Source organism: Lygodium microphyllum, chromosome 24, assembly GCF_053477565.2.
Source record: "Lygodium microphyllum isolate KBCC chromosome 24, Lygodium_microphyllum_v1.1.10, whole genome shotgun sequence".
Taxonomy (NCBI): domain Eukaryota; kingdom Viridiplantae; phylum Streptophyta; class Polypodiopsida; order Schizaeales; family Lygodiaceae; genus Lygodium; species Lygodium microphyllum.
The window spans coordinates 99886524-99910440 of NC_141158.1; the positions used below are offsets into that span (position 1 = coordinate 99886524).

Sequence of the window (23917 nt, forward strand, 5' to 3'; positions counted from 1 at the left end):
ATCACTCAACTCCTTTCTCTAATTTATCACCACAACATCCTCTAATCATTGTTGGCAAAAAATTGGTTTGCTTTGTGATTTTCCATGGTGCCATCCAATGAAACCCTTGCTCCTTGAATATTAGCCTTAGTGCCCTTATTCTTTGAATATTATCCTCAATTTGATCACTAGACTCTACAACTTTGAACATACTTTTTTGTGGCCTTCATCATATGATCCTCTTATGTTTCTTCATGCTGCCCATCAAGGAAGGCCACTAAAAATACATGGAATGTAATCTTATTTTCAAATATAGCTTTATTAGCTATTGAGAAGATAGTGTCTCATAAATTTCTTATCATTTCCATGACTTCATCTTCAATATGTTGATCTTAGCTATAGCCACCTACAATACTCTCTCTCTCTCTCTCTCTCTCTCTCTCTCTCTCCACCAAGCACATAAGCACTTTGGAACTTGATCCCCTCAACAATACATTCTCTCCTTCCAAGTTGGAACTCGCTAATTTAGGTATTCCTCCCATGGGCTTAGCTCTCAAGTTGGCTTGGCTAATGCTTGTGAATATTATTGCTCACTATAAATTGACGATATGGATGGTGCACTTAGTTAACTACATTTTTGAACTCATTGGAATGAAATGTAATAGTGAAGTTTTACCCATGAACACTAGAAAGTATCAAAGGCAAGTGAATAGCTCAAGTATTTTGTTCTAGGAGTTCAAACTTTGAAAGTGAATGGTTGCTAAGAGCCTTTGGAATTTTGCCAAACTTAAATATATTTTAATTTTATGGAGAAACTTAGGTTATTATGGTGAAATAAATACATGCATGGTGTATGAAAAGTGGCTTGCTTGTGGTGAAATGCTTACATTCCTTATAAGCTACTTTTTGTTGCATAAATGACAAAGTGCTACTTTCTTAAATACCATGGACTTTAGTACTTTAAACATAACCAACATTGCAACACGTCTACTTAAGTTTCTTGTTTTGGGTTTAAAATAACTTTAAAGATACTTTTGTGACCATGAGGTCCACACTTAAGTATGTATCTTTATATAAATATTGTGGTACAAGAGGGATGCATGCAATAGTATACCTTTAAAAAAACCATAGTTTAGCCTTGATTTGTACAATTCCTTATTTTAGGAGTCATTATTGTGCCATCCTAAAAGAGCTAAAGAAAAAGAACCCCATCCTTTAATAAATTCTAGTTCATGGTGTGAACTTAGTCTACTTATTTGGTTTCACTTGAATTCCAAGTCTAATAGCATGCTAGTATTGTCCTTTTTTTAATAAACAAAGACCATGAAATCACATTACCTCGCAAACAAGCATTCAACATAGCTAAAATAGAGATTTCTCTTTTATCACTATTAATGAGCTATCTATGCATAAAATAACATCTAGCATCAACAATGTCATTTAGAAAAATGAATTATTTGCTTTTGGTTTGATTAACTAAACTATGCAATAAATAAAATGTGATTAATGCCTTTTACAACAAATTTGCAAAGCATTAAAAGAGTCCTCATAAATACACACATGGTTGGATCACTAATAATTCTTTAAAGTACTTGGATATGGAGCCAATAAACTATAGCAAAATCCACTTATTGTAGGAATGATTTCCAATATATAATAATGGATATGTCATCGAAGCAAGAAAGTCCACTTAAATATATGACAATGGATATGTCTTTTAAGTGATTAAGTCCACTTAGACACTTGGTGATAGTGGGTTTGGCTTTCATCTTTGCCTAGTCCATTGTAGAGGGGCATTTTCCTTTGCCTAAGGTCTAGCATGCTTATGAGCGGAACTCAATACTCATCCGGTTTATCTTCTTCCATATTACAAATCCTTATTTTTATCAAGTGTATATAGCATAAATCATATTTCCATATTATTGTGGCCAAATGTGGTTTACACATTGATTAGATATTCAAAAGGTGTAAAGACCCAATGTATAAGCCATTCCCAAGATGAGTGTTCCACTTGTGCAAAGCACAGCATAAGAAATAGTGCAAGATTCAATCCCTTGTTGCATAGTCTTGATAGTGTGAGTAGTGTTCAATGGTAGAGGGAAGGTTCTATGTTTAGAGCTACAACTAATATCCCCAAGCACTGGATAACATGTATATGAGAGTGGGGGGCATGGGCTAGGGATCGCGGACACAGACCTGCCTTCATTGAATCCCTACCTTCTGCTGGAGCATAACAGATCCTACAGGAATTTCAAAGTAAACACCAAGAGGTTCAACTCCAAATAATATACTGCATAATTTATAATCCATACATCATTGATAGATAGAAATGTGTATATGGTCACATATACATGTTAGCATATCCATGTCCTCGTGATTGAATATGCCTCCTCCAATAACCAGAGTTCTTCAGTGCGCAAGCACCACTGCCCACAAGGCTTCACTTTTATTTTGGGTGCTCAAAACTGAACAATCGACTCTTGAGTAACTTTTGGAAGGAGCAACATAACCCACCTGATGATATGGCAGTTTACCTCTTATACTTGTGGAAGTCACAAATGCTAATCTGTGCAGCAGGTGCCCATCAAGATCTTCTGCAAGTAGCACCTGCTCATGAGGGCAACCTTAGCATGCAAGCAGATTGTAGACGACTCATTTTTTACTGTTACTGCTGATCTCAGTTTCTGTGTACTAAGTTGATCGTGTTTCAGGTTCAGCGGAATTATCTGCTGTTTCAGATTCAGTGGAATTATCTGCTGTATTTGCATCTGCACATAAACAGGAATATAAGCAACAGCTGTACACCTTAACTTAGGCACAGTGAGAAGCATTGAATTTCCCTGTGAACGCAGTGCGGAGATATGTTTTGAAGGGGGAAAAGGTAGGTGTTGTCAATGCACATGAGCTGGAACAAAATTTTGAGCACGAACCAACCTTCATCTCCAGCTGCATATGAAGCTTTCCTGGAGGGAAGAGGCTGGTGGGGAGTCGGCTGCAGAAAAATCAGAACTTTAATGTTTGCATCTTTGCATATAGCAAACCTACAGATGAATTGAGCTTACTATAACATGTAACAAACATGCAAGCATACAAACTTTAAAGCCTAGGACAAAGTCCTAGACTTCAATTAACCTAGGGTTCTCAGGCTCATTCATACCTGTAACTTTGGCCGAAGGGCCTCCATTAAAGTTTTAGGCCTCTCAGCAGGTGTCTTTCCCTCCTATAACAATTCAAAAGCATAGTAAAACATAAGAACACTCTATCTCTCCAGGTCTTAAAAGTCATTCCTTTCCTCAAGTCAGTCCAAAAGATTGCCTGAACCTGTCTAACAATGTCTGGAGGATACATGCAAGCTGCCCCATCATAGCACTTGAAACTATGTCCAGACCTTAATCATAATTACATTGACCAAGAAAACATTTATCTTGCACCAGAAGACAATCTTCTATCGCATCCTATGCAATATGAAGAGTTGATAAAGACAATTGGTGTGTTTATCATAAAGATAAATCCTTGAGAAAGACACTTCGAGGTGCACAGATCAATATGTTTACTATATGACATACTAATGTACGTTTTACTGATAGGCTAAATTTCCACATTTTGGACATGCTACTGCAAGTTGTTGATTCCCTCCTCTTTCCAAAGCCAAGAATGGTGGAACCAGCTTGCCAGTATCCCATAAGAGACAAAATACTGTTTACCTCCGTTAAAACGAGGATGATGGAGCCTTGTAATAATGGGTTGAAAATCCAGATTGATTTGGTAACCGTATGATATATCAAATGTGCACTTCAATTATATGCTAAATTTTCCTCATTTGGAAAATGCCCTTGCAAACGATTCCCACTTGAACATTAGTTTCCTCTTTGAGGTCCTCTTTTCAAAGCCAAGGATGGTGGAACCAGATTGCCAATATCCCATAAAAAGATAAATTTGTTTTACAGTTGGCAAGTGAGGGTACTGGAGCCTAATAATACTAACAAAGAAAATTCATCATTTACAATCATACAAGGCACATATGGACTAGCAGTAGAGTACTAGCCTTTGTAGGCATCATTTGAAGTATTTGGGTGGCATCTAAGGATTATCAACAACTTATACTCATGTTGCTCGAGACACTTCACAAAAACCATTGCTGCATGGGTACAACTCTCACAAATCCCTTGAATTTTGAGCCTACTGTTCAGCCAAACATCAACATCATCTTCACAGAAGTTTCAAAAGAAAACACTGTGAAAGCTCTTTGAGAATATCTTTGTGCATGACAACAGTCCATGCTCACCAACTACACAGAACAATAAAGGGCAAGCCTCCCAAGAGTCAATACACAAATACAGAAAACGACCCCTAGTCTACCTTGAGACCTAATCCTTTTTCCCAGGTTGGTTGTGTGTGGATAATGTGGGTGATTTATTCTCGATCTGCATTTACAGTTTAAAAGATTCTGAACACCAAAAAATATGTGGATTCTTGTTTTAAGATCCAAGTCGTCACAGGTTGTGCTTGCTCAGAGAGGGATGCATACATGCAACCTTGGGGACACATCAAAAAGAGGATGCACACTGGTATGGATCTATCTGACTTTCGACCATTGACCTTGGGGACACCTCAAAAAGAGGATGCATGCTAGTAAGGATCTATATGGCTTTCAACCATTGCTGCATGGGTACAACTCCCTTAAATTTTGAGCCTACTGTTCAGCCAAACATCAACATCATCTTCAAAGAGGTTTCAAAAGAAAACACCGTGAAAGCTCTTTGAGAATATCTTTGAGCATGACAACAATCCATGCTCACCAACTCCACAGAACATGCAAGGACAAGCCTCCGCGAGTCAATACACAATACAGAAAACAACCCCTAGTCTGCTTTGAGACCTAATCTTTTTTCCCAGGTTGGTTGTGTGTGGATAGTGTGGGTGATACATTCTTGATCTGTGTTTACAGTTTAAAAGAGTCTGAACACTAAAAAATATGTGATTCTTGTTTTAAGATCCAAGTCATCACAGATTGCGCTTGCTCAGAGCACGATGCATACATGCAACCTTGGGGACACATCAAGAAAAGGATGCACACTAGTATGGATCTATCCGACTTTAAACCTATCCTCTCAGACCTTCAGTGTGGTGCATTAACTTCCACAGTAGATCAAACTAATTTTTCAACTGGCATATGCTTCAAGCTGCATGGAAACTTGATAGTACTGAAAGCTTTGATTTATTCTGGCTTAAAACTGAAGCTAGTTCAACATAAAGCTGCTTCTTTTCCCTGCAAACTTAATGACATGCCCATTGACATTTAGCTCTGCTTCATAATGACAGGACCTACAATATTTGGAAAAAGAAGTCATCTATGAACAAAATGGGCTTGATAAGCTAGAGAGCTAAGAGTACCACCATGAGAATTTCCCAAAGTTGAATTGAAGTATTTCAATTTCAATGTAGCTCCCAGATGAAAAGGAAAAATTGAGAATGTAGCACTTTACCCAGAGGTGAACCAAGCATAAGATCTTAAAACAGGTTTAATGCACGAAAATGTAAAGCAAAGCAAAAATCAGCAGTATAATTTGCCTTTCCAAGAGCCCAATCAGCAGAATCAAAGTATGCCCTCTCATGATCCTGGTAAAAAGAAAAACGAAAATTATTCTCCACGTAGCTCAAAACACTTTGAGAAACCCAAGGTCCTCTCATTGTCCACACAAGCATGTATTTATTGAGTTGTGACAACACTTGAAACTTACTTTTGATATCAAAGGAGGCTTCTTAGGTATTATACCCCCATATTTCTTCTTCACTGCAGCTTCCTGTAGAGTTATTCATACATACAGGCCACTCCTTCAGCAGGCATTTACTCAAATTAGAGACTGCTTGAAACTTCACCATACTATCTCATGTACTAGAACGCACACCCTTATCTACATATGCAGCTGTCTATCACAACTGTAAACTCATCTTAACAAAATCAGAGACTAACTTGATAGTTAAAGCTACCAGATTACACACACAAGATAAGCAGCTAACATGTCTTGTGCAATATAGAATGGAAAACTGCGTACCTGTTCTTCTATTGAAGGCATTGTCTGCTCATTGGATTGAGCTTCAGTTTCACAATTGTTTTCTTGAGTATCATCCATGCTTCTATGTTTCAAATATACAAGGATGAATCTGAAATTAGGGCCTTCAAGATTGTGTCAGATATCCTGTTCATGCATGTACAGATGTCAGAATCAGATGACTACCAACACACCAAAAAATGAAGAAGATAAAGCCTTCAAGAACATTGCATAACAAATGAAATTAACAACTCTCTTGATTGAACAGCATTAAACAAGATCAAATATAAAATTAGACCTTGCACTCACTCATAACTGCACAGTCACATCAATGTAAAATTATGAGGACCAGGCTCTATTTTGCATAATGAGCAAATGGCCCCAGCCTAGCATACTAGTTTAATACGCATTAAAGTTAATGGTATCCGGAACTATAAAAAGCAGCCTTTGCTGGTGGCCAAAATCGTCCATCCTCAGCAAAGACATTCTAATTAGATTATTAGCCTGGAGTGTGTATATGGTTAAACATCATGTATTATATAAAAGGCCGGATCTAAGCAATGAATGTGCATTCATGGAAGGCAAACACCTGCTTGGCATCCCAAAGAACCACCCCATAATAATAGGACAAGAAATGTTTAAATAAATACATATTCTGCAAAAAGTAGAGTTCTGGCATTTTAAAGCCACCTTGTACTGGTCCACTATGTACCATGCTGATCACCAGTATTAGAAATGGTCTACCCACATGAACTGCACAATCTCGCCAATTACTCTATATACCAGATAAACTACATTAAGACATTCAACAATGGCTTCAACGTGCTAAGGGCACACAAAATGTTTTCTACATTTGGCTAATAGGTCAACCTACATCACACACACACACACACACACACATGCATGCACCCAGACATATGCACCTGCTTGACATCCCAAAGCACCACCCCACAATAATAGGACTAGAAATATGTATATAATTTTGCAGAAAGTAGAGTTCTAGCATTCTAAAGGCGCCCTGTGCTTGACTACTATGTATCATGCTGATCACCAATATTAAAGATGATCTGCCTACATGAATTGCACAATCTCACCAATTGCTTCAATGGATTCAGCATGCTCAGGACCCAAAAATTTGTTTCTGCTTTTGGCATGATAGGTCAACCTGCATCAGTCATTCACTCACCCACCCCCCAACACACACACACGTGTGGGTGGGTGGGTGTTCTGGGGAACAGAGCAAGACAGGGTGCATGGGACTCAGGGCAGCCCAGGCAGGGGGTGTTTGATATTTGTGGGTGTGGGGATTTCAAGCCTCTCTTAAAGCATCAAAAGAAAGAATGGATTTGAATGGATATGAAAGGCAAGGGTAAACCTGAGTTTGGCTCCCCATAATGCTCACATGGATACAATTGGGATCCCTCACAATAGGTTCCAGAAGTCAAAAGGATTTCTATCACTCAAAATTGGTCTGATGCTATTTGTCAATCCATACTACAGTAAGGCCAGCTTAATGATGAGAAAATAAAGTCCTCATTTGAGAATGGATTTAGCTTGCAGGAGGGGAAAGTGTTGGTGCTTGTTCTATCTATTTGTCTCCTCACAGTGGCAAGGAGAGCTATTTCATCTTTCAATACTCAGCTGTCACTGCCAAGCAGCTTATGGTTTTGGTATAATTTTCCTGCAGGAAACTTTTAGCTGTCTAGTAAATAAATGAGTAGTGTAGCTTTGCATCTTGTAATTCCATATGTCCTGCTCCTGCAGCTTGCCATAGGGTATGTTCGTAATTTGGAGTTTCCTACACAGCAATACATACTACTAGACAAAGAAAGCGTGTAAATACTCACCAGGTGAACTGGCACCCTGCCAACCAATCAGCAATTGTGTCATTCCATCTCTCTCACCATGTCCATCTCTTGGTTGTGAGCCCCAGTCTGAGTCATAAGAGGTCATTGAGAGCTTTGGCATTGGTCATGTAAGTCTTTTCATCCTCAACATGTTAGATGGAGGCAGCATTTTGAGCTCTTTTCTATGATCTATCCACTAGGTTTGTACATGCCTGTGCAGCCTTGGTAGTAGTGCAGGGGCAAGTCAGCAAATTTGTTCAGGTCCGAACTGTTTAAAACAGGTTGAGCAGTTTTGCTTCTTGAAGGATAATATAGCCGCTGGAGGATGCTTTATAGCCTTTCAGCCTCACTTCTTCATCCCTTGCCGTCCTGGTCATTTTCTGCTATTTGCAGTCGTCCTATTTGGCCACTGTTCTCTCTCCTCATCGTTAGATCTCTATCCTCCCCTACTGCTCTGTCTGGTGTCCTCTCTGCCCCACCTTTCCAGCACTCATGCAGGGGCCTCAGTCTATCATCATCTGCATTGTATGGAGTCATGTTTCACTCAGCATTATACTAGTCTTGCGTTTCATTTTTATGTTCTCTCTTTCTTTTTCATTTGCAGTCCCCTTTTGAAGCCATTCCAGTCCTCTACATCTCCTGTCAAGCTTTCCTTCAAGAGTTGACTCACTCCTGCTGCCTAAACAAGCAACATGTGCATGTGTGCAAGACTCCCTAAATTAGTTTTCCAATAAAATAGGATCTAAATTGTTACAACAATGGATTATGACTAGCTTTGCACAATGAAAAAGATGCCATGCAGAATTTGAGAATGCAGAGGGCATGAGCATAGTTAAGCAATAGGTGCACATGTTGTTTGACTATGATGCCAGCATGTGTTTCCAATAGTAATTGATGCCTTTGTGTCACATTGTAGTGCAATCGAGGACAATTGCAAGGATTTAAGGGGAAGGTCTGTCATATGGATGTGAATTGTTTAGCTTAATGCTCTTTGGATACTTAACTTAGGAGTCAGGACACTTAAAGTTGTGTGCATGTCAAGTGCAAATCTGAGATTAAGTTAAATGTGTGTCACAGTGACACATAATCCCAAACTTAGCAGTGGGGAACATTGCCAAAAGTCAAGTCTAGGCTAGGCAACTCGTTTTTGCATGTGGAAGCCCCAATGAAAATGGAAATTTGACAAATGTCAAGTGTGGGCTAGTTTAGGGCTGCATGCAAGTGTATCATCTATGTTGGGCTGTTTTACTCCCATTCTTCGCTGTTTGGGGCAGGTCTAAGGCTGGAGAACTCAATTGTGAGTAGGAGAATAGTTGTTGAAGCTTCAGGACAGCAGGGAAACCTGATCTGGAGCAGATTTTGGGGCTTCAAACAGAATAAACCCTAAAAACGAGGTCATAAACAGTTGCTGGTGCAGAAGTTAGGGTTTCGGACAGCAGCAAAACCCTAAAAACCAGCAGATGACTTGATTTTCTCTCTCTAAAACAGGAGGGGATTGTTGTTACAGCATTTTCTTGGCATAACATTGAAGTTTTCTCTCTCCTCTACTATCCGCCATCATTACATCAAACCTAAAGATATTCAACACTGTTTTGCTGAACTCCAACCTAATTACTGCTGTAATTAGGGTTTCTCAACTATCTCGAGAAGTATGCCATTGAATCTCAACTAATCTCAGTTATGTTCAAATGTTCGAAAGTGGACAGCAATGTTTATGCTATCAAAACCCTAATTTACAGCAGGAACTAGGGTTTCTCAACCACCTCAAAGTGTGTGCCCATTAAACAAAAGCCCAAAGATCAAAGCACTTGCTGGAATCGAAGCCAATACAACAGATCTGATAGAGATTGTAAATCCACATTGAAGTTGAACTGCATTCAAGTGTTCTCGATTCAATTTGTGCCTGAATTTTGTTGGAATCAAGGGGCAAATTGGATCCCAATGTTGCTGGTTATCGGTGAAAGTCCAAAGTATTGGAATTCGTAGAGAGATCAATCTACATCTGAGTGTACTACACAGCAACACGAGTTGTGGTAAGTTTTATTTCAGGTTTGTGAATCCATTTGCTCGCTATAATAAGTAGCCATATAACCAACGGCTCTCCACCAGTGATCAGTGCAAGCATCTCGGGAGTGTGGTGAATAAGCTACAGATGCTAGAGCATGACCCCCTTTTGCCTATGAAGGAGGGGCAACAAATGAAGACATGATTTGATTTACTACTAGTTGACTTTATTTGGGCAAAACTGACTTGCGAACGAATTGAGCTTACTTTGTACTTAGTAAAGTAGTTCAGCAAGAGAGAGAAAAAAAATTTACCACCATAATCTTTTCACAGAAAAATTCTGAAGTGCTGTGCTGTCCAAGGTCTCTCCATAAATAATGGTGAATTTTGACAAAGTGCATACAAGAAAGTGATTGAACTGTACAACTTGGGGTTACTGTTCTACAGAATAAACTAGCCTGCAGCAAGAGAAATTGACCATCTTAATCTTTACACACAGAAAAGGCCTGAAACGTGTCATGCTGTCCACAAATAATGGTGAGCAAAGTGTCTAAGTACTCGCCCATAAAAACAGATATTTGCATTGAATTCACTTCATAGTGAGGTAGCTTTTGCAACTTCGAAGTTATGGAGAGGTACAGATTTTCTAATAGGTAGGTGGTTGGAGTTCAACCTCAGTAAGAGAGAGCTTCAAAATGTGTCACAATTGACATAGGTGCCGGTTTACAGCAGTAGAATTTGTTCCAAATAAAGAGAAAAAGCTCTAACTGCAAGATTTGAAATTCCAAATAAAGAGAAAAAGCTCTAACTGCAAGATTTGAAATTCCAAGACCTGAAAAAAGTGTGCATAGTAAAAATAAGCAAATAGACCTTTGCCTGTAGGCCTGTTGGTCATTGAAACACCTGCAATTTGTTTGGCATAAAGGGCAGCAGACCGCGAAACTTACTATTGCACAGAAGTAAAGTGAGAACGTATTCAAAACCCATCACATTGAAACCTGAATCCAGAAGTAAGGACACAAAATCCTCATAAGGAGCTTGAAGTTTAGTAAGGATACAACAGAGACCATCAGAAAAGTAAAAGAAACAAGAAGAATTTCATCAGATCCAGATCGACAATTCACTTAATTCTGGCTGCTTATATATCATTTCAGATTTTTGGTTGATTGAAGATAGAGGAACACTCAATTTATCCTTGCGGATGGCAATTGTCAGCTGTAATTAGAAGCTAGAGGGTGCACAGGCGAATCAGAGCTCCCCATATGCAATCGGAAATTACAATGTGGCGGTTTTATGTTAAACTATTGTCACAAGCACAGCAGATGCCAGGCATGACTCTTGCGAAATTATCATCTAGAGACCTCATGGCCCCCAAAATGCCACTCAAATATCTCTGCCACTCGCGTTGTCACCGTGGCAGCCACGGCTCGTGATAGGAGCAAGGATGGTGGGTGGAGGTATGAAGGGGAATGCACTGAGAAACCGAATTCAACACAGATAGATCTAAAGGCGGGCTCTTAGTTGGAATGATGAGACCATGGTTTAGACAGACAGGACAAATGAATGTGTGTGTGTGTGTGTGTGTGTGTGTGTGTGGGGTAGAACTTACAGAATCATGTGAGGAGGAAAGCCATATAGAGAACCAAAATGCAGAAATGGAGCAAACTGATCTTCTTCTCCTCCTCCTCCTCCTTCTTCTTCTGCTGCTGCTGCTGCTGCTTCTTGCTTTGCCTGAGTTTTTTAATGGTGGGTCTTCGTCTTTTCCTCGTCTCTGGAGTCTTATTTGGTCGCCCAGATCTCTGCCGGGGGGATCATCCCGCATGATCATGATCAATGAATATTAACTACCTTGAATATACCCCCCCACATTACCTTTTTATCCCCCCCGGTCAGTTTTCAAATTCGGAAGTGCTCGTGCCTTAAACTTTTATGACGTGTCATTCAAAAACCTTTGCATTAGAAAGACACGTGCAATTAAGCATGGTTAGGTTGTATTTGTCAAGACGAGAGATTGATGTGTTGAATTGTGGGACAGTCCATGTCCATTCCCTCTTCATGGATTTTTTATCGTGTGTGGTGTGATCTTTTCTCATGTGTGGTGTGGATGAGAGTATGATTTTATCGAATTGTCTTGATATCTTCAATGAAATTCCAAGGATCAAATTAGATCACGTACGCTCGATTTTTTGATTAAATTAGGCCTCTTCTCTTCAAAAAGTAATATTTTTTCACATCTAACCAAGCATCCGTGCAAGGTATTATAGCTTTCAAAAGCCGCACTTTTTTAAAAGGATTATATATTGCTCTAAGCTTCATGCCTTGTATATGTTATTTGCTATTGCCTCTATCTTCACTCAAAATCCTTGAACAGATGATAGGTTTAAATGTCTTTCTTTATTTTTTGAATGGGCTTTCTTTTGTGTTGCTACACTCTTTTTTCAATGTTCATACTATGGTCTATGTATAATTTGTTCTACTTGCATGTCATGCTGTAAATGAAGTGTTTGGTCTTGTTTCTCTACATAACCACTCTTGAACTGCCTCATGGATGTTTCTCAGAGCCGGTGCCCAATGCAGTTGTCCTTGAGATGGTGGCAGTATTTGTATTGATTGAGGTTGATACCATGGTGTTGGTAGGAGGGCAGTGTCTGGAAGGGCTACCTCTCTCTATACATATACAAAGAACATTGTCATTGTTATAAGTATTGTCTATTTTTGTTAAGTGTATTAAAGGTTTACAAAGAAGCTTGTCTAATGCCTATCCTATAAATGATGCCACTAAATGTATCAGTTTGATTGTGTAGATTATATTGTAGATTTCTCTGAATAAGTAGGTGATCTCTTTGATGGTGATGGTTGGGTTTGCATGATCGTTATGTAGTGGTTGTCCTTCATCAAATCTTTCAATGTGTTGTCAACTCATCCTTTGTCCTCTTCTGCCAATGCCTCAAGGAGATTATACATAATGTAGCAACTCAATTGTGTATGTGAAGATTCCCTTTGTTTTAATGTCTAGCAAGACTTGTGCAATGATTGTCAATAGTGGATTCTCTACCATGTCTTCGTACCTTGAGTTCAAATCTATTGACTATCTCTTTCAAGAGTCCTATATATCAAATGAGATTGTATTATTTGTCTTCAATTACAAATGAATTGTTTTTTCAAAGTTTGCATAAGGATTTGTACCAGTTTTTCAATTCAATACTATTTGTCAAGTGGATTGTTTATAAGTATTCACTTGGCCATATCCTCGACATTTGGAGCTCATTGTAGTTTCTAAAGCCTTCCACCTATACCGATAGTTGTTGGCTAGTGATGTTTATCATTCTTATTTGGCATGTTGCTGGATATCTATGACATTCTTTGTTTAATGTGTGCTATTGAGCTTTTGTGACCTTGAAAAAATGACTTTCCATGTCATTTATTTGACCATTTGTTGAGTTGTACATTTCTTTGTAAACACTACAAGAGCACTATAGTTAGCATATAGCTCATAGCTAAATATCATATTAGATTTTTCTTTACATTAGATTAGAATTAAATGATTTTCTTTGTACCGTTGACTTGGAAATACTATATTAAAATGATCTCAAGGCTTGCATTCCTAGTTCCATTCCTCAAAAGCTCCTTGTGAATGAGTGAAAGAGAATGAAAGATACAATGCATTTAGCTTGCATACGTAATGCAGGTACTTAGGGTGTACATACCCTTTTGGTTTCTCCATATTTACTTCCTCCTCCAGGGTTCCATTCAAGAAAGCATTCTTGATATCCATTTGATACAAATGTGATCCATAAATTAAAGCTAAAGCAATCACTAATCCTAAATGTAGTCATCTTTGCAACATGACTAAATGTCTCCTCATAGTCCAATCCATATGTTTGAATATATCATTTTGTAAACATCCTTGCTTTATATATTTCCAATGAGCCATCCGACTTGCATTTGAACTTTTACACCCACTTGCAACCAATAGCCTTCTTTCCACAAGGTAGCTCAATCAAATCACAAGTCTGGTTCTTGTTCAAAGCATCCATTCCTCATCCACGGCCTTTTTCCAATCCTTCCTTTCAACTACTTCAAAGCAAGTAGGCTCCAAATGCTACACATAAGAGACCACATACACATAATGTATCTTCATATAACCATTGTATGTCGACCTATCAACTCGATGTCTTACACTTTTTGATATTCTCAATTGAGGTGCACTAGATGGTGTCTCAATTGCTCTTGCATATGGTGGTACATACCTTCCTATACTTTTTATGCCTAGAGTTTTGGCATGAGGTATCCCAAACTCATCATCCATAGACTCATCTTCTGAACTCTCACCCATGGTCTTCTTCTCTTTTGCTAGTTTTTCCCTCTTTTGTGCACTTCTCAACGTGCCACTCCATGGGCTACAACTTCCACTACTTTTTGCATTATTGTGTGGACTAGACATGTCTTCAATATGCTTATTTCCATGGGTATTGTTTGCTGAAAATTTCTTTGCATAACCGTCCTCATCACTATTGTCATAAGTGTCCAAGTCAACTATAGCTTTAGGCTTATACCACGAGTCATATTATTGTTGAACCTTACATATTTGCTTATGTATATTTCCCTAGTAACAAGGTCATAACATTTATATCACTTCTTTTTATCTAGATAGCCATGAAAAATACATTTGACAACCTTTGGTCTCATTTTTCTCCTCAAGTCATCAGGAACATGAACATATCATACACAACCAAATACCTTGAAATATGCAAATGTAGATATTCTCCCATACACCTTCTCATAAGGTGACATGTGCTGAGTCAATGCAATAAGAATCTTGTTCATAATATGAATTGTAGTCTATACTACCTTGGTCGAATAAGTCAATGGCATGTGCATTTGGTTCATCATAGTGGTTGTTGCTTCAACAATAATATGATTATTTCTTTTTGCAATGCCATTTTGCTAAGGTGTATATCTACATGTAACCTGTGTCTTAATCTCATGATCTCTTAAATAGTAGAAAACTCATTTGACATATATTCACCTCCATTATCTGATCTCAAACACTTTAATATATAATCCAAATTGCTATTTCGCAATAGCTTTGAATTCTAAAAACTTCTCAAAAGCCTCAAAATTTGATCCAAGTCATCCAACTAAAATCATCAATGAAAGTAATGTAAATCTACATCTCCCATTGAATCAAGTATTTTGACGTAGACCCCATATGACTTGTGCTAATCCTCCCACCTCTTTGGAAATCTAGATAGCTTTCCAAACTAATGTGCCTCACATACATGGTCATAGTTTACATAATCAAAGTATGGAGGACCATGAACAACCTATCTATAGTGCTTTTTTTTAAAGCCTTTGCAAGTTTCATGCCCAATTCTTCTATGTCGCGACTCAACATCCTTGTCTTGTCCATGTCCAACTTCCACATGCATAGAGCTTTGTATGACAAGAGTACATGCATTCAATACAAACAACCTACCAAGTTTGCCATTCCTAAATTTCTCAATGAAGCAACCATATTTATTAAACCTTATTTGTAGCCCTTGACTAGCAATAGAAGCCAAATTCTTAGTACTCATAGGCACATACAAAGCATCCCCAAGTTTATTATCTATCCCATCTCTAGTTACCAATAGAACATTGCCAAAGTGCTTTGATCTTATGCAATGTATCATATCTTATATCACTTTGTATTTTTTGCTTCCTATCAAACCATTATACATGATGTGTCATGATTCATAGCTCTCAATCTAAAAACCAATCATCCTCTCTAGGGGAATGTGTCATGCTACCAAGTATATGCTCCATAGCTAAAAGATGACCTTTAGGTGATCAACCACCTCCAGAACTGTAACCTGTACCTCCATAACCACTAGTGTAATGACCATACTGAGTCTATTCATAACCTCTAGGACCATAATATGTACCTCCATAACCACTTTTATAATGACCATACTATATCCATCCACAACCTCTAGACATAGCATTCTGCTTATGGAGGTAGCATTCCTTCTCATATTGTTGAAATTATCCATAGTAATGATATGTACAATCTCTATGAGGGCTATACCATCCTCTACTACTAGAGAAGGATCTCCCCCTACCTCTACACATAAAATCTCCATGACCAAAAGAGCTATGACCATGAGCAAATACATCTCCGCAATCGTAAGAAGATCCTCTAGCTCTTCATGAACTATCACATCCTCTCTGATTCTAGAATACGTTGTCTCCACCAGTATTTACCCCAATGCTAGATGCATTAAGACCCAAATTTATTCTTCAATAAAGTAACAAAGAAATCAATCCTCAAAATCAAACAAAGAGACACCTCTCATAGAAATAGAAGTGTCCAAGGACTTGTGTGCATGGCCAAATCCATTTAAGTAATAGAAACAAGTCATCATCATCAACATGTGCATTTATCGAAGCAAGATCTATTGCAATCTACTTTATCTCTATAACATATTCACTAATGTTTCGACTCATGCACCATGCTCCATGCATCCTTTGCTTTAACTATGTTTTTCTTGTCTCCTTGTAAGTGCCATACATCTTGTCAAATGATCTCCCATGCATCTATAAATACACTAGCTTTCTTGGTGTGTGGAATCAAGGTCTTTTAAATGCAAATAGAGATCCAATGCAATACTTTCATATTTATGCTTGTCCAATATTTACAGGCCTTGTTTTGTTCTTCTGTTGATTCATTAGGGAGCTCAGGACTTGTGTTTTGACATGTTATAAGGTCCCATAGATCTCTTTCCATCAAAAAAATTTCCATGCAATAGAATCAAACACTTTAGTTATCCTTAGACAACTTATCCCCAAAAATTTGTGTGGTTTGTGCAAATTTTTACATCATGATTGTTACAATTTTAAAAAACCATAATATGCAGTGTGCTAAACTAATGTTCAAGAGCATGAACCAATTCACGAGCATCAACCGCTTAATTTCCAAGACAAAAAAGCACTAAAGAGGCCCAAAAAATACATATAAATTGCATTTCAATAATATGGCCATCATATATATGTCCAATTGCCACAAAATACATCAATACAACATGCCCACATCATATATCTGTTGTCAAGCAAGAACCACTAAATTCGGAACTTGAATGGTGCCCGTATGACCTAGAAAGCATCAAAATATGGGTCTAAATTCACAATTTTCCTTGATGCGTTTCTACATTTTATTTTTCCAAGAGTGAGGTCCTAATTTGATAGGAATTCTTTGGTTTCCTAGTCTTTTGGCCCTGTCAAAGATCCCACCTTTTCTTCAATTAGATAGGAAAGGCTCCCTCTATTGAATTGTTTCTTAATAATTCTATTGCCCTCAGTATTCCCTGGTCTCTCCTCTAGCCTTAATGGCCTATTGGCTTGCGCCTCCACCTTTTCCTCATTGTCTGCTTCAAAAAGTGAAGTTCGACCCATGGTATTTTTTCTAAAATTCTTCTACAATTATTTCCCTTCCGAAATGGCACTCAAAAGTTGTAGAGAAATCACTCTTTTTGCCTTTAAAACAACTAGCTCTTCTTTCTATAGTCTAAACATCCAATTCTATGAACTAGTTTAGAATAGTTCAACCCAAGCAAGCTTGAAACCAACTTTCCAATCATCTAGGTCAATGAGTCCTTAGTGTGAACAGAGGTACAAGAACTAGTTTAGTCCTTCATAGTGTGAAAATGACTTGATAAGGGGGTGATTAGTGGCCTTTCAAAGGCTTAATTTAAGAAGAAAGAAACTAACTATAGTCTGGATGATAGCATTTGAAGCTGCCATTTTAACGAAATGAGGCCTTGAGGTTGTCACGATGGTGCCAAATTGCAAAAACAACACCCTCATGTCCTATAGGATGAAAAAATAGAGCTCTAGGCTCTCACTAATCCACCATAACAATATTCAAAAATCTCTCCTTCGATTGACATACACAAACCCCTTACTTATCTTGTCAAGTAAGGCATGTGCTTTTGCAAGCTGCCCCTATGGCTCTTTTCAACAAGCAGGTCCCCCTAGTTAAGTAGGATTCGATCTTAATTAACCCCTAAGATTGCAAGCACCAACCATGAACCAATTTGAGACCAAAAGCAAACCAACCCATTGCTATCATACATCATCAGCAACCTTCAATGGCTTCTTGAATGCATCCAAAGTAAGCATTAATGCCCCAAATCAAAGCTACAATAGCCCTTCAAATTTTTACACCTGTTTTGAGTTGATTAGATGAAGATATGTACCTAATTTAGTTGTGGACATCAAGCTTGCATTCAATTAGATCTCATTCGATGCAGTCCTCTATTTGATTCTTCATTGCTACTTTGATACCAACTAAAAGGATTAACATGTGCATGCAATGGATGGAAACATACAAGAGACATGGTGGCTCAATTCGTCTTCTTTTTCTTCATCTTCATTCTACTCTATCTTTCATTCTCCATAGCTTATACTAACTAAGTATCTCCCAAAGTGAATATATACTTTGACCTTAAAGTCACTTTACACATAGCCTCACTCTTTATTTGATATATACATAGGATATAGACTTAATCCATGTCCATGTCATGTTTTTCAACACCAAAGAGGGAAGTTGATCATGAGATTCAAGCTAGTTAGTGAAGGATGTCTAGGATTGGTTGCCTCCATAGACAACTTGATAGTGGCACCCATCTTTAAGCTACTTGACCTCACCAAGGAGTTCGAGATCATAATGGATACTAGTCCTCTTGTACTTGGGTGTGTCCTTATTCAAGAGGGACATTCAATCACCTACTCCTCTTGCAAATTTGATATGGTGTCACTACCTACTAGGTGGAAAGTTTATCCCAGTTTTTATAAACCATAAGAGCTTGAAGTGGATATTCACTCCTTGAGGAAGAGATAAAGGAAGCTAATAGAAGTACTTTAAGAGTTTGATTTTGAAATAAAATATTTTTCAAGGATAACGTGGTAGTAGAAGTTCTAAGTTGTAAGGCATTTTTAAATGCCATAGAAGAACCCTCCAAAGAAAAAGCCCTAGCAAAATTGATATTTATGCCTAGCAACCCTATCCTTGAAGTAGCTTTTGAGAAAATCATGAATGATCCATAGTATATGCAGTTCAAGAAAGGATTATCATGTAGAAGGTGAATACTTATACTTTCACAATAGGCTGTCTATTCCAAAGGATTGGGAACCTAAGAAGAAAATCCTTTATAAAGCTCTTGATACCCCTATAGCTAGACATGCAAGCTGCGTGAAAACCCTATATACTATCAGAAGAAGTTACGGGAAAGGGTTAGGGAAGAAATGGTGATTTGCTGGCAAATTACAATCCCTTAATCTCTTAAATGAAATGGAAATTATTAGCATGGACTTTGTAATTGGACTTTCCACAGTTCAAGGGGCTATGACTCTATCTTGGTCGTAGTAGGTATGCTTACAAAAGTTACCCACATCTTCCTAGTGAAAAAAAAATTCAAAGCCTTAGATATTGCCATGCTCTTTGTGCAGAAAATTTTCCATCTTAGATGTTCCTAGTGAAAAAATTGTCAAAGCATTAGCTATTACCATGCTCTTTGTGAAGAAAGCCTTCCATCTTCATGGCCTACCAAAAAGAATAATAAGTAAGAGGGACACTCTACTTACCTCAAGTTTTTGGATCAATCCCTTTCAAGACATCAAAACTCAATTATGCTTTAGCATAGCATACCATCAAAACTCAATTATGCTTTAGCTTTAGCATACCATCCCTAAATTGATGTTGGACAAACTGAAACATTAAATCGACTAATTGAAGATTAGAGCCTATTGCAACATACAATGAAAATAGTGGATTGAATATCCACCTCTAGTGGAGTTTGCATATAATGCCTCATTTGTCCTTTTGATTTGTGGAGGGAGATTGGAAGAAGGAAACTGTGAGATATTATTGACCAAAATACAAGAAAACAACAAGAATGATTTTCATTTTTGCTAGTTTCTCACATTGAATACAAAAAATCTAAGTGCTTTGGTTTTTGTTGAAAATGTCTTGCTTTAGGATTGTGTCGACATTAAGAAGTAAGTTGAATGTCAATGGTAAATTGTAGAAGAAGTAGTGGTTAAGTGAAGAGCAGGGATTGTGCTTTCAAATTGAGGTTTGAAAGAGGAAGTCATAGGTGTGGGAAACGGGTTGCAATGGTTGTGCTTAATGAAGAAAATTGCTAGAGTGAAATACAATGGAGGGATGAATTGAAAATAGAGGAATTGTATTAAAAGAGAGTTCTTAGTGGATGCCTTGTCCATGGTCCTCCTGTTCTTATTAAATGGTGGATGTAATCCTCTCCTTTTATGTTGGTTACAAGGTATCTCATTACTCAGGTTGCTTGATTGTGAACAAAGTTTTTCGAAGATATGTTGGGAGTAAGCAGCTTGTTATGTAATCTGTTTATGGATAGTAGATGGTCGATGTTTTTGGAGTAGCCTCAGTTGCTCTATACTTCTAATTGTTGTATATCCAACAATAGATAAGAACTTGCAACAAGGAAAATGTTTGGGCAAGTCTATTTGTAGTATTGGTCATAAAAATGAGAAAATGCAACAAGGAACTGTTTAAGCAAGTCTATTTGCAGAATTGGTCATAAAAATGAGGGCTTTAGATGCATATACAACTTGTAATTTGTATAATACATATATAAATTATGAACAATAGCAATATGCCTATTTTCTCATTAAATATACAAGTTTGACCATTAAAGCAATCCCAAATGTCCTTTATAGGATATTTTTGAAAGGACCAAGAAATTGCATGTTTGAATCTAAATGCATAGCTAGAAAAAATGTCATCTACAAATATAATCAAGGACAACAAGCTGGATATCATGAAATGACCCATTTTATGCAACTTTGTGTGGGGAAGCATATGAATGAATATAGTATAGACCTTGAGGTTCATGGTTTCATCCTTTGAAGTCCAAAGATAATTTGATTAGTAAAAGATCGGGACTTTAAGGATGTCTAATAGATTGACATTGAATGCAACACTCTAGGTATTTACTATAAGTCTTTAAGTTGTTCTTAGAGCTGAAATCAATTTTGAATGAACTTTGGACGGTATCAATAGAGAGGAACTTCATGTTTGGTTCATGAGGACAAGAGTTCTTGTTTTTTTTTTGTAATTTATTTATTTTTCTAAATGTAAATGCTTATATGTATGTTTTTGGATGACTATCTTGGAAAATTGGCTTCTAAGCCAATGAAAGCTACTCTAATTTAGTCTGTTGCACTAATTAATACCATACCTAGAAAGTAAAGACTTTGTTCTTTCATATATATGCAATTGAATGAAAAATAATGCTCTTGACTACAATAGTAATCATCAATGAGCTCTAGCCTTGTTGATTTGAGATGCCCTTAGTCCTTGGGTCTGTTATAACTATATAGCTTATCTACAATTAGGGATATGGGTTACTCTTAGTTTAAGTTTAGGTCAAGAGATAGTTAAAGTGGCCTAGAGATTGTTGGCTATCACTGGGCCAACTAGATGAGGCTACTAAGTAGGGAGATCCTTGGTTCTTTTCTTATGGTATGAGTTTGGGGTTGTTAGAGGCTAGCTAATGACTTCATCTACCAATGTGATATATAATAGGGTTTTTATATAATGAATACCATGAGGGAGAGGAATTGTATATTTAGAAAGGATTTAGAGTGATCAAAATCTAAAGCGAGAAACTCCACAAGACTATAAGCTTTCCACACTCTTGAAAAGTCAAGAGTTTTCAAGACCATTATAACTTTGGATACATAAGAGCTTGTTACAAGGAAGATTTAGGCAAGATGGCACTAAAGAGATGTACAATTGGAGTGAAGTAAGATGTGGTTGGGACGTGCATAGCACTTCTAGGTGGCCCTCTTTGATTTTTGATTATAAATTGGAAGACATTAAAGAAGTAGAATTGGTTAATCATAAAGCATATTATAGATCATAAATCATCAAATAAGAGATCCAATGCTCATGAATTACTCTCTATTTGGATGACAAAATAGGGCTTCATCAACAAAAAAAGAAAAGTAAAAGAATGTTATTTACATTAATTAGTAGAAGCATAACATAGGATCATAAATTTATTAAGATAACTATAGGAAGGAGACTCTAATTAAAGGTATTCTTCACCTAATTAATGACACCCAACTCAATCAAGAACAAGCAAATTGTTTTAAATTACTGAATCTCACTCCATTTTTGTAATAAGTTCACTGACATAACTTCTTTGGGATCAAACTCTTGTGTAAATCCCAACTTATTCATCAAAGTGGATATGGGGACTAATAGATTCATTGAGTTGTTTATATTCCTACTTACGTGTAGCACTTGAATTTCTCTTAAGAAGAAAACCCTTCTTCCTCATAGGGTACTTAGAGCACTTCAATTGGGCACTTGTAATCCTATGGGCTATGAAGCCATAAACCTTGAATCCAATTCTAATTATGATTGGAAAAGTCATACAACATGTATAAGCTAGAAAATAAGGAAAATGAACCATAAAAAATAGACCTTGGAACTTAACAATTGGACATTGATCTAAAGGACTCCCATATCCAATTAGAGAGATTTAATGATCTTTGTGAAATGTCTAGTTAACCTAGCATGCATAATTGTGAGCATCAAGCACTTAAGAAATAATTGTCTTCTCATAATAATTAAAATATCTTAGGAAAAATACTTGGTTGCAAAAGGAGTATTTTCCCAAAAAATGATTATTTTTCTTAGAGGAAGATATCTAATTCAAGTCATATTATTTTATTTGGACTTGCTTTCCAATAAGAGATATTGATTAGACACATTAGGGAAAATCTTGTGGTCACTCCAAATGAGAAGATATCCAATCTACACTACATCATTTTGATCAATAGTCTTGGGAACCCTTGCAAACTACATGGGGTTGGGGGGTGGGGGAATGGATCAAGGCTAGAACAACCTAAGGGGACCCTAGGCCAGTGCAATACAAGGGGGAAGTCCTTGATACAATCTAAAGGGTTCCCCTCATATTATGACAGCCCAAGGGTGACCTCACATTGTGCTAGTCTAGGGGCAACACACAACGAGCAAGGGAGGGGGTCCTTGATAATCTTATGTCTCCCTCTCGTTGTGCTAACCCAAGGGTGACCTCACATTGTGCTAGTCTAGGGCCAACACACAATGAGCAAGGGAGGGGGTCCTTGATTATCTTATGTCTCCCTCTCGTTGTGCTAATCCAAGGCCAGCACAACATGAGGGGACATGGGATAATATTTGGATCTCAAGAAGTGAACTGAGAGAGAAGAAAGAGGAGAGAAGAGACTATAGAAGAGAGAGAAACATGAGAGTGAAAGACTATAAGAAGAGAGAGAAAGAAACCATGGAAGCCATGGGAGTTATGTGAAAGGAGTTGAAGATGAAGAGACTTTAATTATTACTGAATGATGAGAATAATAAGTCTCTTATGCCTTTTATACCAAGCTAGTGTAGCTAGTATTTTCCTCATTTTCCCCCAAACAATATATGCTTGTCTTTCCACTCTTTATGTTCCATACCCACACAAAGTTTTTTGATCTAAAAAATAAGAGTGCACTATCACATGCAAGAGCATTAGCATTTTTGCGCGTGCGCGCACGCACACACACACACACACATTTTTTATTTACTTTTCTAAAATAAACTCCTCTTTCTTGAAAAGCAAGATATCCACACATTTCAAGGCTAAGTGGATCACTTGACTAAAATTAATGATGGGACTTATACTAGCTTGTCATTGCATCATTGTGTAAGCATATATCCTAAAGGGCAATGCTAACAAAGAAGGATGAATTACAATCATTTGAATTGTGAAAGTGATAGAGTACTACTCTATTTCAACATTATAGAGATATAAATAATCTTGGGAAATTTGAAAGAATTTGATTGGAATCAAAGGTTCAAGAATAAGCCTCTCAAATGTACAGCATCTAGATATCTTCAAATTAAAATCTTAGCCACCAAATATTCTTAAAAGTGCTTCTGCAAATAGCAAACAACTTGTTATCAATTACAAACCCTAT

General features: G+C 37.4%; 1 protein-coding gene across 5 annotated transcripts; it reads right to left on the reverse strand.

Annotated features, from left to right (window-relative positions):
- Positions 1-2248: 2248 nt before the first annotated feature.
- LOC148015445 (uncharacterized) lies at positions 2249-11722 on the reverse strand. Of its 5 annotated transcripts, XM_087665104.1 has the most exons (8): positions 11493-11720; positions 10754-10881; positions 6036-6179; positions 5721-5783; positions 5551-5598; positions 3137-3199; positions 2914-2971; positions 2249-2747 (listed from the first exon to the last, which is right to left on the reverse strand). In XM_087665104.1, exons 3-8 carry the CDS (start codon positions 6111-6113, stop codon positions 2671-2673), a joined length of 387 nt encoding a protein of 128 aa, XP_087521230.1. In that variant the 5' UTR covers positions 6114-6179; positions 10754-10881; positions 11493-11720; the 3' UTR covers positions 2249-2670. The 5 variants fall into 5 exon arrangements, with proteins under 5 accessions (XP_087521230.1, XP_087521229.1, XP_087521231.1 ...); XM_087665103.1 differs by lacking the exon at positions 10754-10881 and having other exon boundaries at positions 11493-11719; XM_087665105.1 differs by lacking the exons at positions 10754-10881; positions 11493-11720 and adding an exon at positions 10198-10341.
- Positions 11723-23917: the final 12195 nt, after the last annotated feature.

Coding starts and splice junctions, on each gene's coding strand:
- LOC148015445 (XM_087665104.1), bottom strand. CDS start 6,113: ATGGATGATACTCAAGAAAACAATTGTGAAACTGAAGCTCAATCCAAT. Junction 5,599..5,720: donor AGCCTCCTTTGATATCAAAA/GTAAGTTTCAAG, acceptor TCTTTTTACCAG/GATCATGAGAGGGCATACTT. Junction 2,748..2,913: donor ATATGCAGCTGGAGATGAAG/GTTGGTTCGTGC, acceptor GTTTATGTGCAG/ATGCAAATACAGCAGATAAT.